We start from the raw sequence: 15254 nt of genomic DNA, 5'->3' as shown, positions 1-15254 counted from the left end.
ATCTTTTTAATGTGTTTTTTGAATTGAATTTCTAGTATTTTGTTAAGGATTTTAGCAACTGTGTTCATCAGGGATATTGCCCAGTAGTTTTTTTTTTTTTTTTTTTTTTTTTTTTTCCGTTGCTATGCTATGTCCTTGTCTACTATTGGTATCAGGGTAATGCTGGCCTCATGGAATGAGTTTGAAAGTATTCCCTCCTCTTAAATATTTGAAATAGTTTGAGTAGAATTGGTATTAGTTCTTCTTTAAGTGTTTGGTAGAATTTATTAGTGAATCCATCACGTCTTTGGATTTTCTTTAATGGGAGACTTTTTATTATTGCTTCAATCTTCTTACTGTTTCTTCATAGTTCAACCCTGGTAGATTGTGTGTGTCCAGGAATTTATTAATTTTTTCTAGGTTTTTCAATTTGTTGCATATAGATATTCATAGTAGTCTGTAATTATCCTTTGTATTCCTGTGGTATCAGTTGTAATGTTCCCTTTTCAGTTTGTGTTTTTATTTATTTGGGTCTTCTTTTTTCTTAGTCTGGCTAAAGGTTTGCCAATTTTGTTTATCTTTAAAAAAAAACCACAGCGTTTAGTTTTGTTGATCTTTTATATTTGTTCTATTCTCAATTTTATTTATTTCTATTCTGATCTTTATTCTGTCCTTCCTTCTACTAATTTTGAGTTTGGTTTGTTCTTGCTTTTCTAGTTCCTCAAGGTACATCATTAGGTTTTTTATTTGAAATCTTTCTACTTTCTACTTTTTTGATGTAGGCATTTATTGCCATAAACTTTCCCCTTGTACTGATTTTGCTGTATCCCATAGGTTCTGGTGTGTTATGTTTCAATTTTCATTTGTTTCAAGAAATTTTCTTACATTCTTCATCGACTCACTGGTTGTTCAGGAGCATGTTGCTTAATTTCCATGTATTTGTACAGTTTCCAAAGTTCCTTCTGTAACTCATTTCTAGTTTTATTCACTTATGATCAGAAAAGATACTGGATATGATTGCAACATTTTAAAAGTTGTTGAGAATTGTTTATGGCCTAACATATGGTCTATCCTGGAGAATGTTCTAAGTGCTGATGAGAAAAATGTGTATGCTAAAGTAGTTGAATGAAATATTCTGTAAGTGTCTGTTAGGTCCATTCAGTAGACTATAGTTTAACTTTGATATTTCTTTGTTGATTTTCTGTGCAGACAAGTTGTAGGTTCCTTTCGATCTTGGACTATTACTAAAAAGATGCACTGAGTATAATTATACATAATTTACTTCATAGCTATTTAAATGCTTCTAGAGATTAAATTTCCAGAAGTGAATTTCATAGGTCAATGGTGTTTGTCTTCATAACTTTGGTAGCTATTGCTCATTTATTTTCACAGAACTGCATCACATTATACTCTCAAAGTAATACATGGGAGTTAGCCTTTACTCACAGTCACACCAATAGAGTACATAATCAGACTTTTGTATTTTTGCCAATCTGAGAGGTGAACAATGGTATCGCAATGTAGTTTTAATTTGTATTTATATTATTAGTAATTGGAGAGATTTTCTTTTTAACTTTTAAGAACTATTTGTTTTTCTTTTCTGTAAATGGTCTATTCATATCCTTTGGCCATTTTTCTTAGATTTTTATTTTTGTCTTATTGATCTATATATACTCTTCTACTAGAAAGATTAACCCTTTGTAATATGAGCTGCAGAGGATTTTTAAAAAATATATTGTTGCTTGATAGGACTTTCTCTTCTGATTCATTGGTCTATAGAATTGATCCTGAGTTTCTCTAGCTTTATTAATATAGTGAGTTATATATTGTTTTTTGGAGATTTCTTAATATTATTTGTTTTCCCAAATGACATTAGAATCAGCTTTTCTGCTTCCCAAATAAAAATCTATTTTTACTGGTGTATTAGGCCTTTGTCACATTGCTGTAAAGAAATACCTGATACTGGGTAATTTACAAAGAAAAGAGATTTAATCGGCTCATGGTTCTGTGGTTGTACAGGAAGCATTATGCTGGAATCTGCTTGGCTTTTGTAGAGGTCTCAGGAAACTTACAATCATGGCGGGAGGCAAATGGGGGGCAGGCACCTCACATGGCAGGAGCAAGAGAGAGCAAGGAATGAGATGCTACACACTTTTAAACGACCAGAAATCACAAGAACTTACACACTATTATTGCAAGGACAGTACCAAGAGGGATGGTGCTAAACCATTCATGAGAAATCCATCCTCATGATCCAATCAACTTCCACCAGGCCCCATCTTCAACATTGGGAATTACATTTCAATATGAGATTTGGGCAGGGACAAAATCCACATTATATCAACTGAGATCATATTAAATTTGTGCATCAATTTAAGGATAATTGACATTTTCTTGATATTGAATATTGTTCAAGTATTTTTGTTGTTCAGGAATGTAGGTCTTGAACATTTTTTGGTAATATATCTGTTTGTTACAATTTTAGATTTCAGGTATTTATTTCTTATATTAATTTTCCACCAGACTACCATACTAAAGTATCTGAATATTCATATCAAGTAAAAAATTGTGTAACTTGAAGGTACAGTGGTAATAATTTACATCTTCTTTCCTATTTTTATATCTGCCAAATCTTGGTATTAATGAAAGTTACTTCAGTGTTGCTAAATCTCAGTTTGACTTTCAGGCTGAGGTTGCTGTATTTCATTACATTAAGTATCTTTCTACTATTGTTTTCTTTAGATTTTTTAAAACTTAAGAATAAGAATATTGTAAAGGTCTTTACACGGTTTAAGGAGATAATCTTATTTTTTCCTTTAGCTTTATTAATAAAATGAATTGTATATTAATAAATTTGCTAGTATAGACCCATTTTTGCTCTATGTGAACCCTACTGTTCATAATGTGTTATTATTTAATATGGTGTTAGAATCTGTTTGCAGTATTTTATGATTTTTGTGTTAATATTTTAAAGACTGAATATTATATGTATGCAATCCTGACCTAGTTTAATATTAATATTATAATATCATCACAAAAAATGATAATATCTCCCATACCTCTTTTTTGATTTGGTTTTTGTTTTCTATGCACTGAGCTAGTTTAAATAGCATTGGAATTATCTTCTAAAAAGTATTGATAGAATTTCCCCATGAGATTACCTTCTTTTGTGAGTTTTAGATGTTTAAGCTTTTTCTCTATTTCTCCTAATAAAATCTATTAGTTTACATTTTTGTTCCTTTCTGGGATTAGGATGAATAAGTAATATTCTCTCAGAAAATTATTCATTTAATCTAGATTTGTCAATTTAAGCAGTGTCTGTCTTATGATGTGCTTATTTTTCCCTGTTTTGTGAATATCCTTCTGCATATGTTTTTCTTTTCATAGCTATACCTTCTTGTGTTTTCTTGATTAATTGGTATTCCTCTCCCTCACCACAGCAAACTTGACTTATGTATCAATGTAACTGTCATTTTATGTTTTCTAAGTATTAATTTCAGCTTTTTTCTTTGTTAATTGCATACCACTGCTTTATTTTAGATTTGTTTCATGTATTTTTATAACACTTTTTAGTCTTATTATTGATTTATTTGCTTTCTTTCTAATTTTAAAATTGATCTACAGTTTAAAGCTATGAATTGTTCTCTCTGCACTGTTTTGGCAATTTCCCAAAAGTCTTGATCTGGAGCTTTTAAAAATCATTCTTATAAAGGAAATTTTACCAATTCAGTTTGTATTTCTCTTTATCCTGAAAGTAATTTCAGATAAATTTACTTTAAATTTGCCAGGTAATTGAGTCTTTTCATTTTCTGAGTTTTTTATTGATTGTTAGTCTTATTGGATTATACTCGGATATTATGGTCAGCAATATATACTTTTTGGAGATATTAAAGATTTTGTGTAGTTATAGTCAACATTTTATGAGCATTTCTTTTGAAAGCTATAATCTTTATTTCAAGTCACAGCATTAAACATTTATGTTAGATGTACCGTCTTAATTGATATATTTTTCCACTTGATCTGTCATGGACTTAGGCTAAGAAAACTTCTGCCACAGGATATTTCTCTCTCCTTATACTCTCTGTAATGTTTGCTTTATGAGTGTTGGTGTGGCATTGTGTTATGAACAGCAATTCATAACTGTTTTATCTTTACTGTGAATTTTTCAAATTATTGACAAAACTATCAAGTGATAACAGATTAGGTAGAAGGAAGAGGAAAGCTGCTAAATCTATAATTGTTCAAGGAAGAGGGCTAATAGAATAAAGGAAAAGAAAAATTTAAATTAAAACCTTAAATATCAAAATAAGTACTAAATAAAAAATGAGTAAATTACTCAAAAAAATTAAGCAAATCATCTCATGTTTAAAGACTTTTTAAAAAAGCTTTAGAAATAGAAAACATGACATTAAATGACATTGAATTAAGACCAGATATATGTGTCAAAGTAATAAATATCAATAGGTTTAATTCACATATTGAAAGATAAAGTCATCAGATTGTACTACAAAGCAAAGAGACTCAAAATAAGTAACTCAGAAAAAATAGAAAAAAAGGATGAGCAAAAGTATAAATAGAAAATGGAAAATAAAGCAAGATGCAATCTTTATACATGACAAAATGGAATTCAGACCAAAAAAATGATAAGAGGGATACTTTTGTCAATAATTTTAACTTTCTTGATATTCACTTTGTATTCTTAGATTTGATTATAATTGTTTTACCTGATCTATCATGTTGAAATTATGGATAGTGAGTAAAACTACGTTAACTCCCCATTTGTTTATTTTTACACTTTCACATATCATTTCCTATTTACTGTTACCTTAATCTCCACATTTGTTTAGTCTCAGTCCTATAATTAAATACGTTCGATAGTCACAATATGTCATTTTGTTATAGTTTCATCAGTCATCTCTTGGCTGACTTAAGTTCTTTTTCAGGTAGTGAAGAATTCATGGGAAAAATATTAGCTGAACACTTGCTTGATCAATACCAGTAAAACTTATACAATTTGACTTAGTCAAACATAGTATTCATGTATCATGTTTTTTTTCTCTGAGTATTATACAGGTGTTTCTATATTAGTCTCTGTCATTGAATGGTTGCATTTGATGCATTTGAAGCCAATCTGACATTTCTTTCTTTATTCTGACTTAACCTTTTTTGAGTGGAACTTCAATTTTTTCTCTATCCTTAAAATCCAATAATTTTAATAGGCAGTAACCAAAATTGACCATTCTGAGCTCATTCCTCCCAACTAACTCAGAGGATGTTGCATTTTTTCAGTGTAGTTCAAATCATTTTTATTTCCTTAAAGTTGTCTTGAATTACAACTTTAAAAAAATTCTGCTCAGGCTTTTCTTCTTTGGAAACTCATTTTGATTATGACGGAACTTATTTATCTGTTTACTAAATTTGTCATTTTCTCTCTAAACTATTTTAAATATATCTTTTTGTTTATTTTTTCTTACAACTATCTTTTGTCCTTTGCTAGGTTTTCCATAGTATCCTGCCTTTCTTGCAGTTTTTCAAATCTTTTTTCCTTTCTTTTGTGTGTTTTATTTTTCTTTTCTAATTCTTTCCTGATTTCTGCATGCTCATTTTCATCCCTCCTATTGTTAAGATATGTTAATCCTATTCCTACATTTTTACTTGGCTTTTTCCAAACACATGGAATATTATTTCATTAAGCTTCTGTTGTTTTCTTTATGTATTCATTTTCATTACATTTCTCATCCACTTTCAGGCAATCTTTTCCTCGTGCATATTTTTCATCTGCTTGTAGATTTCTCCCATTTTTTGTGGAAAATCTTTGTGTTAGTGTTATACCCAGTTCTTTTTTCATTGTTCATCACAGAATGTGTTGAATTTTCCTGGATTAGCAATTTGGGGGAGGTACCTAAGCAGGAGGCTAGGGGAGAAAGAATACAGTAAGCCCTTCAGATTTTTCATTTGCTCACTACTTCCATCCCTTAGGGGTCCTGTTGGTTCTTTCTACGGATGTGCCTCCTTTTTCTGCAGGATACGTAATGTAACCGCTGCTGTAAAAATGGCACTGCTGTCTTGTATTCTATACCCTTAATTGTATCAAGGGTGTAGCTTTTGAAATTCAAATTGGGCACCTTGTCTTTACTTTAGATAATTTTTTTTAAAAAAAACTGGAACTTCGGTAGATATTCCATCACTTGAGCCTTTACCACTCTGTTCTGATTTTTTTCAGTTCCTCCTATGCAGATTCCACCTAATATCATCATTATAGCCAGAAGAACCATTGGGGACAAAGAGAGAGGATCATTAAGGTTCTCATAATGAATTACTTGAAATGAGAGAATAAATATTAGAAATAAGGTTTCAAAGGTATGCCTGGGCTGGTACACTATGAATTTTAATAAGTTAGTGAGAACTGTATGATATTTTTAAGTGATGGATTTTTAAAAATTAATCATTTTTCATAGACTCTGCTAATTTTATAAAACTATATGCAAAATGCGTAAAATATTTTTGAAATTAAAATTTGGACTAATAAAGAGGAGTTAAAATGATAATTTAGAACCTTTCTTTAATGCAACAACAATATGTGCTCTTTAAGAAAAATCTGTTTTAAGGAAAACATAGATAGGAATAAAGCATAGATTAAAATATTTAACATTTTGGCCATAGTTAAATATAAATGCATACGTGTTAGTGTTTTAAAACTAGAATCACACTCAAAATATTGTGATCTCCATTTTAATCTTTTTGTATATATATTCTTTTAAATAGGATTTTTATAATGGCTGCAGAGTATCCCTTCACATGCAATGGTGTAATTTGTTTTTATCAGTTCTGCATTACAAGATATTCAGGTGGTTTCAACACTGAAAATTGTATTGTGTTAACTGTTCTAATGAAGCAGGATATTTCCCTGACCCCTTCGCGGAATTCCTGACAGGGGTGCCTCGTTTACTCAGCCCCGCTCGCTCGCTGCTTTCAACTCCTGGCGGGAGGGAGTGCACGGGCGAACGCGTACGGGAGCTGGAATGAATGAGTGCTGGAATCGGCTGGCCACTTGGCGCTGGTAGGACCCAACTCCACTCACTCGGACCTGCAGCGTTCCACCCCTCGTGGGAGGGAGCGCACAGGTGAGCAGGTGTAGGAACTGGCCCCACGCTTTAGAAACGGCAGGAGTGAACTGCATGCAGGCCCCACAGCAAGAGTCCAACCGGGAGTGCCTGCGACTCTCAGAGCCCCAGAGGGCACGTTACAGTGCTCTTTTAGCTCTGCTGTCCGCAGTCGGCATAAGTGTTAATAGCTCAGTGGGGCCTCTGACTTTTCACATGAGGCGGCTGCCTTCCACCAGCCAGGGCGAAGAGCCAGTGTGACAGCCAGATTCTTCTCGAAGTTACGAAGTTACTCCACCAAGCTGTCCCTCTGAAGTGAAGCCACTTCTCTCCGATGCCCAGCTGTATCCTGTCTACTGGCTGAGTCTGGGATTAATATAGGCACAGGATGGGGCGGGGTGGGGCCATGAGTGGTTTAGGAAAAGGCAACATTTGAGCGGGAAAGCAGGGATAGAAGTTCTCACTTTGGGCTGTGGTTTCAGGCTTTTCAGCTCGAGGGTGGGAATTCCTGGGGACCCACTCTTTTCTGCCTAGATTTTCTGTGCCCGCTGTTCCCTATCACTAGTACACAAATCTTGGTGTACTTCAAATAGTGTAATCCAAATAGTGTAATCCAATTTAATTAAATTGGAAGGAGTAAAATTTCTGGGACAGAAAACAATGCATATTTCCCATATATCTTCTTAAAGTGTCCTCTAGAAAGATTTTATTACTTATTATCATTATTCAACAGTGGCTGATTTCCTTTTCTTTGAATCTTTAATGAAAATATGCATAATTTTAAATCATTTTGTATATTTGATATATAAAATATGGTCTCATCGTTACATTTTAGTGTGAAACATTAGTGAGATTGAGGTGTTTTTGTTTGTTTTGTTTGCTTCTCCTGAATTCATGGGGCATAGACATTTCTCCTTTATAAACTGCCCGTCCCTGCTCTGTAGCTGGGTTGCTCTTGGTACATTGTCCCTTTTCTATGTAAAAACTCTTAGTGAAAACTCTTTCATATGGGACAAATATCACTTCTCTTCCCCATCTCTGGTTTGCCTTGCAATTTTGTCTGTCTTTTTAATACAGAATTTTAAATGTTTATAAATCTGTTGGTATGTTCCTTTGAATTTTCTTCTGTTTTATACTTAGAAATTTCTGTTTTGAAAATCATGAGTATGTAAATATAATTTTTTCGTTTTTGCATTTTGGAAATGTCATAATTAAGAGGTGATAATTGTGACATTATCTGAGGACTGTTTCTGTATTTACCGTCATATCTCATTTGTCTCACTGACGTTTCTTTACTAGAATTAGTCTCATTTATGTACTGCACTTTATAATATGCTGTATTATCATATAAAGCATATAGGATACTATTACAAGATAATATAGCATATTCCTCGCTATACTTTTCTATTCTGTATAAATTTTAAAACATTTTGTCATGTCCAAAAAATAGTGCCTTGGAATTTTTATTTTGACATCACTAAAACTAAAATATTTAGGGATAATTGATTAGAAGCAACATGATATTTCTCTTTCTAAAGTTTTTATATTTTTCTCTAAATTGTTTTGTAGTCTTTTTCTAATATATACACACACGTATATGATTTTCCCTATATATTTTGTATTTTATGTCTGGCTTATTTTACATTCCTTTTTTTTTTTTTTTTGAGACGGAGTCTCACTCTGTCACCCAGGTTGGAGTGCAGTGGCTCCATCTTGGCTCACTGCAACCTCCCCCTCTGGGTTCAAGCGATTCTCTTGCCTCAGCCTCCTGGTAGCTGGGACTACAGGTGTGTGCCACCACTCCTGTCTAATTTTTGTATTTTTAGTAGAGACGGGGTTTCACCATGCTGGTCAGGCTGGTCTCGAACATCTGACCTCATGATCCACCCGCCTTGGCCTCCCAAAGTGCTGGGATTACAGGTGTGAGACACAGTGCCCGGCCGACATTCTTATTAACAATATGAGGCCGGGCGTGGTGGCTCAGGCCTGTAATCCCAGCACTTTGGGAGGCTGAGGCGGGCCGATCACCTGAGGTCGGGAGTTCAGGACCAGCCTGACCAGCATGGTGAAACCCCATCTCTACTAAAAATACAAAAAAGTTAGCCGGGCGTGGTGGCACATGCCTGCAACCCCAGCTACTTGAGAGGCTGAAGCAGGAGAATTACTTGAACCTAGAAGGCGGAGGTTGTGGTGAGCCGAGATCACTCCATTGTACTCCAGCCTGGGCAACAAGAGCAAAACTCTGTCTCAAACAAAACAAAACAAAACAAAAATAATATGAAAGCAACCAATTTCTTTTAAAAGTTTTTAAAACTTTCAACAATTATATGGGTTTTTTTGGGTACATTTCTCTTTAGAGATTCTGTTGTGAAAATATTGTATTGTTTGACCTTTTTGAGCTTTTAGCTTAATTTTAAAATAAAAACTGCTTAATATTTTTGTTCATTTTATTTTAAATAAAAAACAGTCATTAACTATAACTCTTAAGTTGATATTTCACACAAAAATAAAATAATAATAGAGATGGATAGATTTTTATCCTCATTCTTTAAATTATAAATATTAATTACCATATGATACCATATAGTATTTTATCGGCTGAAGTATTTGATGACTTATATTACAAATGGCTTTATAATGCAGGCCCCAGATTTCTAAATTAGTAGTGTTTATTTTTATAGATCAAAATATTATGTCCAGTCACAGTGGCTCATACCTGTAATCCCAGCACTTTGGGAGGCCAAGGCTGATGAATCTTGAGCTCAGGAATTCAAGACCAGCCTGGCCAACATGGTAAAACCCTATCTCTACTAAAAAGACAAAAACTAGCTGGGCATGGTGGTGCATGCCTGTAGTCTCAGCTACTTGAGAGGCTAAGGCACAAGAATCGCTTGAACCCAAGAGGCAGAGGTTGCAGTGAGCTGAGATCACGCCACTGCACTCCAGCCTAGGCAGCAGAGCAAGACTCCATCCAAAAAAAACCCCAAAAACCTAATGTTTTTATTTATATTTTAGATTAGTGGGATGGTTTGGCCATGAACTCAGCACCAGATTTAAGATGGATAACAGTAAGTGTATTTATTTTACCTAATAAGTCATTTTTATTTTAACTTTATTTCAATGTTTATCTGTCTTTGTATTATGTGTAATGTATATGCCCCAGGGAGAGTGCACTTCAAAAATGTCACTGAGAATTGTCACATAAGAAATGACATTTCCAGAGTGTAAGACTAAGAGTTTATAGATTTTAGCATGATTTGAGTCTATCCCTTAGTAGGGAGGTAAAAGAAAATGAAGTCCAAGGTAAGAGTCATGTGGCTTGGTCAGGTGCCATCAATATAGAGCACCTGAAACACTGGGCATGGAAGACAGGAGGAAATTTGGGGCTTGGAGTCAGATCCAGAAAGACTAGGGTGTTAATCACACCTTGCTGCTTAATAGTTTTTTGATCCTGCACAAGTTATATCATCTTGTGTCATTGTTTTTTCTTTCCCACTTATCTAATGTGAATAATAAAATCTATTTAAAGATTTGATTTTAGGGTTAGTCAAGCTCAAAACAATAAGCCAAGTAGGACATAGCAGCACCTTAATAATTACTCATTTTCACTCTTCTTTTTTTCCTATTTTCATTTTGTGGCTTTTGCCATGTACCAAAGAGTGTAGCAATTCCTGTGAGCAGTTAACCCCAGCAGATAGAAGTGAAACTCTACCATACAGAGCTTCTTTTTCCTGCGTGACCCTGTTTCTCAATCACATGGGATGCAGAAAGATCATAAGCGCATTGAGAGTTCAACATAAACTGGATCCTTCAGATTGCTTTAAACCCTGAGATACTGTTTTAAATTTGTTTTCATTTTTTATTGACTTTATTTTTTTGTTTTTGAAACAGGGTCTTGTTCTGTCACCTAGGCCAGAGTACAGTGGTGCAATCAAGCTTAGTTCAGCCTTGATATCCCTGGTGCAAGCAATCTTCTCGCCTTAGCTTCCTAAGTAGCTGGGACTAGAGGTGTGCACCACCATGACTGGATGATGATGATGATGATGATGATGATGATGATGATGATGATTTAGTGGAGATGAGGTCTTGCTATGTTGTCTAGGCTGGCCTGAGATAATATTTTATATATAGAGGTGCTCTTTGACTTACAATGGGGTTATTTCCTGATAAGCCCATCATAAGCTGAAAATATCTTAAGTAAAAAATGCATTTAGTACACCTAATCTATAGAACATCATAGCTTAGCCTAGCCTACCTTAAAGCACATTCAAAACACTTACATAGCCTAGAGTTGGGCAAAACCATCTAACACAAATCCTATTTTATAATAAAGCATTGAATATATTATACGATTTATTGAATACTATACTAAAAGTGAAAAACACAATGGGTGTATGGATACTCGAAGTATGGCTTCTACTGAAGATATACTGCTTTTGTATCACTGTAAAATTGAACAATTTTAAGTCAAACCATAGTTAAGTCAGGGTCCATTGGTATGCAGATTTGTAGCAACCAAATTGCAAGATGTGATATTCCAGTCTAGTCAGGATACCTGTATTTTACCTTGGCTGCTAAAATAATTAGATATGTTATTATACCACTTATTTAAATTCTTTGAGATGGGTTTTCTTATTTGGAAGTAAAGGAATTGAATTTGATCAGGGTTAGCAAGCTTTTTCTGTGAAGGACCAGATAGGAAATATTTTAAGCTTTCTGGGCTATACAGTCTCTGTGGCAAATACTCAATTCCGTCATTGTGGTGGTAAAGCAGCCATAGGTGATACATAAGTGAAAGATTGTGGCTATGTTTTCATAAAACTGTATTTTGAAAAGCAGAACCTGGCATGAAGACTCACGCCTGTAATACCAGCACTTTGGAAGGCAAGGCAGATGGATCAATTGATCACAGGAGTTTGAGACCAGCCTGGGTGACATAGTGAGACCTCGTCTCTATAAAAACTACAGAAATTAGCCAGGAGTGGTGGCATGCAACTGTAGTCCCAGCTACTTGGGAGCCTGAGGTGGGAAGATCACCTGAGCCCGGGGAGGTCAAGGCTGCAGTGAGCCATGATTGAGCCACTGCACTCTGGCCTGGGTGACAGAGTGATACTCTGTCTCAAAAACAAAAACGAAACTAGTGGGTCAAATTTGGCCCACAGGCCATATGGCCATATATATTAGTCTGTTTTCACACTGCTATAAAGGTACCACCTGAGACTCGGTAATTTGAAAAGGAAAGAATTTTAATTGACTCACAGTTTCGCATGGCTGGGGAAGCCTCAGGAAACTTACAATCATGTCAGAAGGCAAATGGAAAGCAAGGCACATATGAGGTGATGGGAGGTGACAGAGAGAGAGAGAGTGCATAAAAACTGCTGTTTTTGGCCGGGCGCGGTGGCTCACGCCTGTAATCCCAGCACTTTGGGAGGCCGAGGCGGGCGGATCACGAGGTCAGGAGATCAAGACCATCCTGGCTAACGCGGTGAAACCCCATCTCTACTAAAAATACAAAAAATTAGCCGGGCCTGGTGGCGGGCGCCTGTAGTCCCAGCTACTTGGAAGGCTGAGGCAGGAGAATGGCGTGAACCTGTGAGGCGGAGGTTTCAGTGAGCCGAGATTTCGCCACTGCACTCCAGCCTGGGCGACAGAGCAAGACTCCATCTCAAAAAAAAAAAAGCAAAAAACAAAAAACTGCTGTTTTTAAAACCATCAGATCTTGTGAGAACTCCTTCACTATCATGAGAACAGCATGGGGTAAACCGCCCCCATGATCCATTCACCTCCCATCAGGTCCCTCCCTCGACATACAGGGATTACAATTCAAGATGAGATTTGGGTGGGGGCACAGAGCCAAACCATGTCACCACAGTTTGCTTAATTCTGGATTTGATGACTATATAAAAAGTCATCGTGTTTTAACATTCTTTTACTCAGTCATAGTGTTAACTTATCTCTGACTAGCTATCTTAACCCTATTGAATTTAACTTGCTACAGTTCAATCTGCTTAATTCTAATTAGTAGAGCATCTGTTATTAATTTACCTTTTTTATATACTTAGGCAGAACTTTTTTTTAAAGCCCCCTCTATTGTATGTGTGTGTGTGTGTGTGCATGCGTGTGTCTGTGTGTGTTTTGTAAGAGAAACCGCTTGACCTAACAATCCTAGAGCTAAAAGTCACCTTCCTAGGTCATTTCATTCATATTTCTGCCTTTGGGCAACATTACAATTACATGCCACTAAAAGCTAACGCTCTCTCTCATTGACATGGTTTCATAATAGAATAGCAAAAGTTGGGCAGAACAAGGAATCCTGGCTTGGGAATAGGAAGGCAGAGAACGGGGTCCAGAAAAACTTCCGGAAGAGGTCGTTTTTACCTTGGGTCTAAGATTTCTGGTGTTCTGCTAAGAAGGTGGGGACAAGGGAGGTGGGAACTGCTGGTAAAGGGGAAATAACATCAATATTTTAGTTCCATGGGGTTTATCTTTAATATCTCAGAAATCCTACCCAGGAATAAAGGTTTAAGTCTTGCTCTTTTACTCTCCGGTACTTTAGTATCTTTATGGACCCTTTTAAAGTTACCTTCTGTGATAATGACATGATATTAATTTCTCAGAACTGCAGTTAATCCCTGGGGTCTGTGGATTCCGAATTTCAAATCCTCCCATTTTGTTGGTGTGTTCCTTGCATGCTAGTTTAGAGGTAAGTGATGTATGTTTCAACCTTCCCACATCTTTGTCTTTTTTCTTGATCTGATTGTGACAATTTGTAGTACTTTCTCTGCTACACAGCAAGATGATACATGTGCACTGTGCATGAACAAGGGACAGAAGGCAGCATTCCCCTTTAGGACAGTGATGATGTGGTGAGGGTCTTCCTTCATTCATGTCACCAGCCCCCAGCACAATGCTTGGCACATTGTTGGCACATAGTAAATATTAAATGGAGCTCTTTTGGGGAGATACATTTTTTACTCCACTTAGAATCTGTTTAAACATGAATAAGTTATTTAACCTTCTCTTGGCCTCTCTTTATACCAAATAAGCATGCAATATTTAGTTCTTCATAAATTCGTTCATTCAACATAAATTTATTGAGAAAATATTGTGTGCCTGACGTGATTACTGGGGACTGTACTTTTTCTAGTTCATTGTAGGTGAATGAACTGACCAAGTACCATGTGACAAAGCTACGAAAGACTTACTTGAAGGAAAAAAAGGATAATCAGAATAAACTAAAGATTAAATAAGGTTGTCTCATAAGGTAGGGTGGTTTTATGATTTTTTGAAATTGGGACTTCTATGCCATTATATCCATTTATAGTCTCCACTATCACTGACTCAATATTTTCCTTTAAATTAATTTTTATTTTTATTTAGGTAAATTTAGTCTCACCCTGAAATGATAAATATACATAACAAGAAAATGAAATTGTGATTCCTTAGATACTATTATTTAGTATTAGACTAAATGCAGTCAAGTAAAAATATATAGGTTATATAGTATAAAATTCATAATAATGTAAATATATAAAGTAAATATATATTTTGTATACCTATATTTAAGTAAAATATATTTTAAGTAAATGCGCATATATATTTCTAATAGAGGTTTTACATAGAACTGTTCAAACAAGGATTTGAAATTTTTTCATGTCTCCTTCTAAAATCATGTAGTTTATGATATTTTAGCAAAAACTTATAGAGGATTTCAGCATCAAATGAGTGACAGGATGAAGATTCAAAATTCCTTCTAATCTAAAATTGCATAATTCTGTGAACACTTATAGCAGTTTCTCATTCTGGCCACTGGATGGCAGCATCAAGTTCCTCTGTTTTTATTAAATTTCACCACTGGATAGTGATCACCTCATTTCATTCCGTCTCAATTTAAAGCGCACCTACTCAGGTTGACCACTAGATGGAGCCTGTGTTGTTTTCACTTCATGGCAGAATCTTTAACTTGGAAAATAGACACAGTAACCAGATTTTTCAGCCAGTGATACATATTTTTGAAAGATTTTTGAGTAAAAATCTGCTTAGTAAATCAGATAATGATATTTGAGTTGTTTTTATAGTATCCATTCAGAGAAATATTTTGTTTAAACATTTTGAAACAAAAAAGTTTCTGCATTCCTTGCAAGTTTGTATCAGCGAGAAGATGTGTGACTG

At 35.0% G+C, this 15254-nt stretch overlaps 1 protein-coding gene across 2 annotated transcripts in view; it reads left to right on the top strand.

Annotated features, from left to right (window-relative positions):
* The window catches only part of KYNU (kynureninase), a 146681-nt gene that overhangs the window by 123888 nt on the left and 7539 nt on the right, over positions 1-15254 (top strand). For both annotated transcript variants that reach the window (XM_030801228.1, XM_030801229.1), the window contains 2 exons: positions 10098-10150; positions 13700-13785. In XM_030801228.1, the coding sequence (XP_030657088.1) occupies positions 10098-10150; positions 13700-13785 (139 nt within the window). The remainder of the gene's footprint in view (positions 1-10097; positions 10151-13699; positions 13786-15254) is intronic.

The sequence above is a fragment of the Nomascus leucogenys genome, chromosome 20 (genome assembly GCF_006542625.1).
Source record: "Nomascus leucogenys isolate Asia chromosome 20, Asia_NLE_v1, whole genome shotgun sequence".
Lineage (NCBI taxonomy): Eukaryota > Metazoa > Chordata > Mammalia > Primates > Hylobatidae > Nomascus > Nomascus leucogenys.
This window is presented reverse-complemented; position numbering and strand designations above follow the sequence as displayed.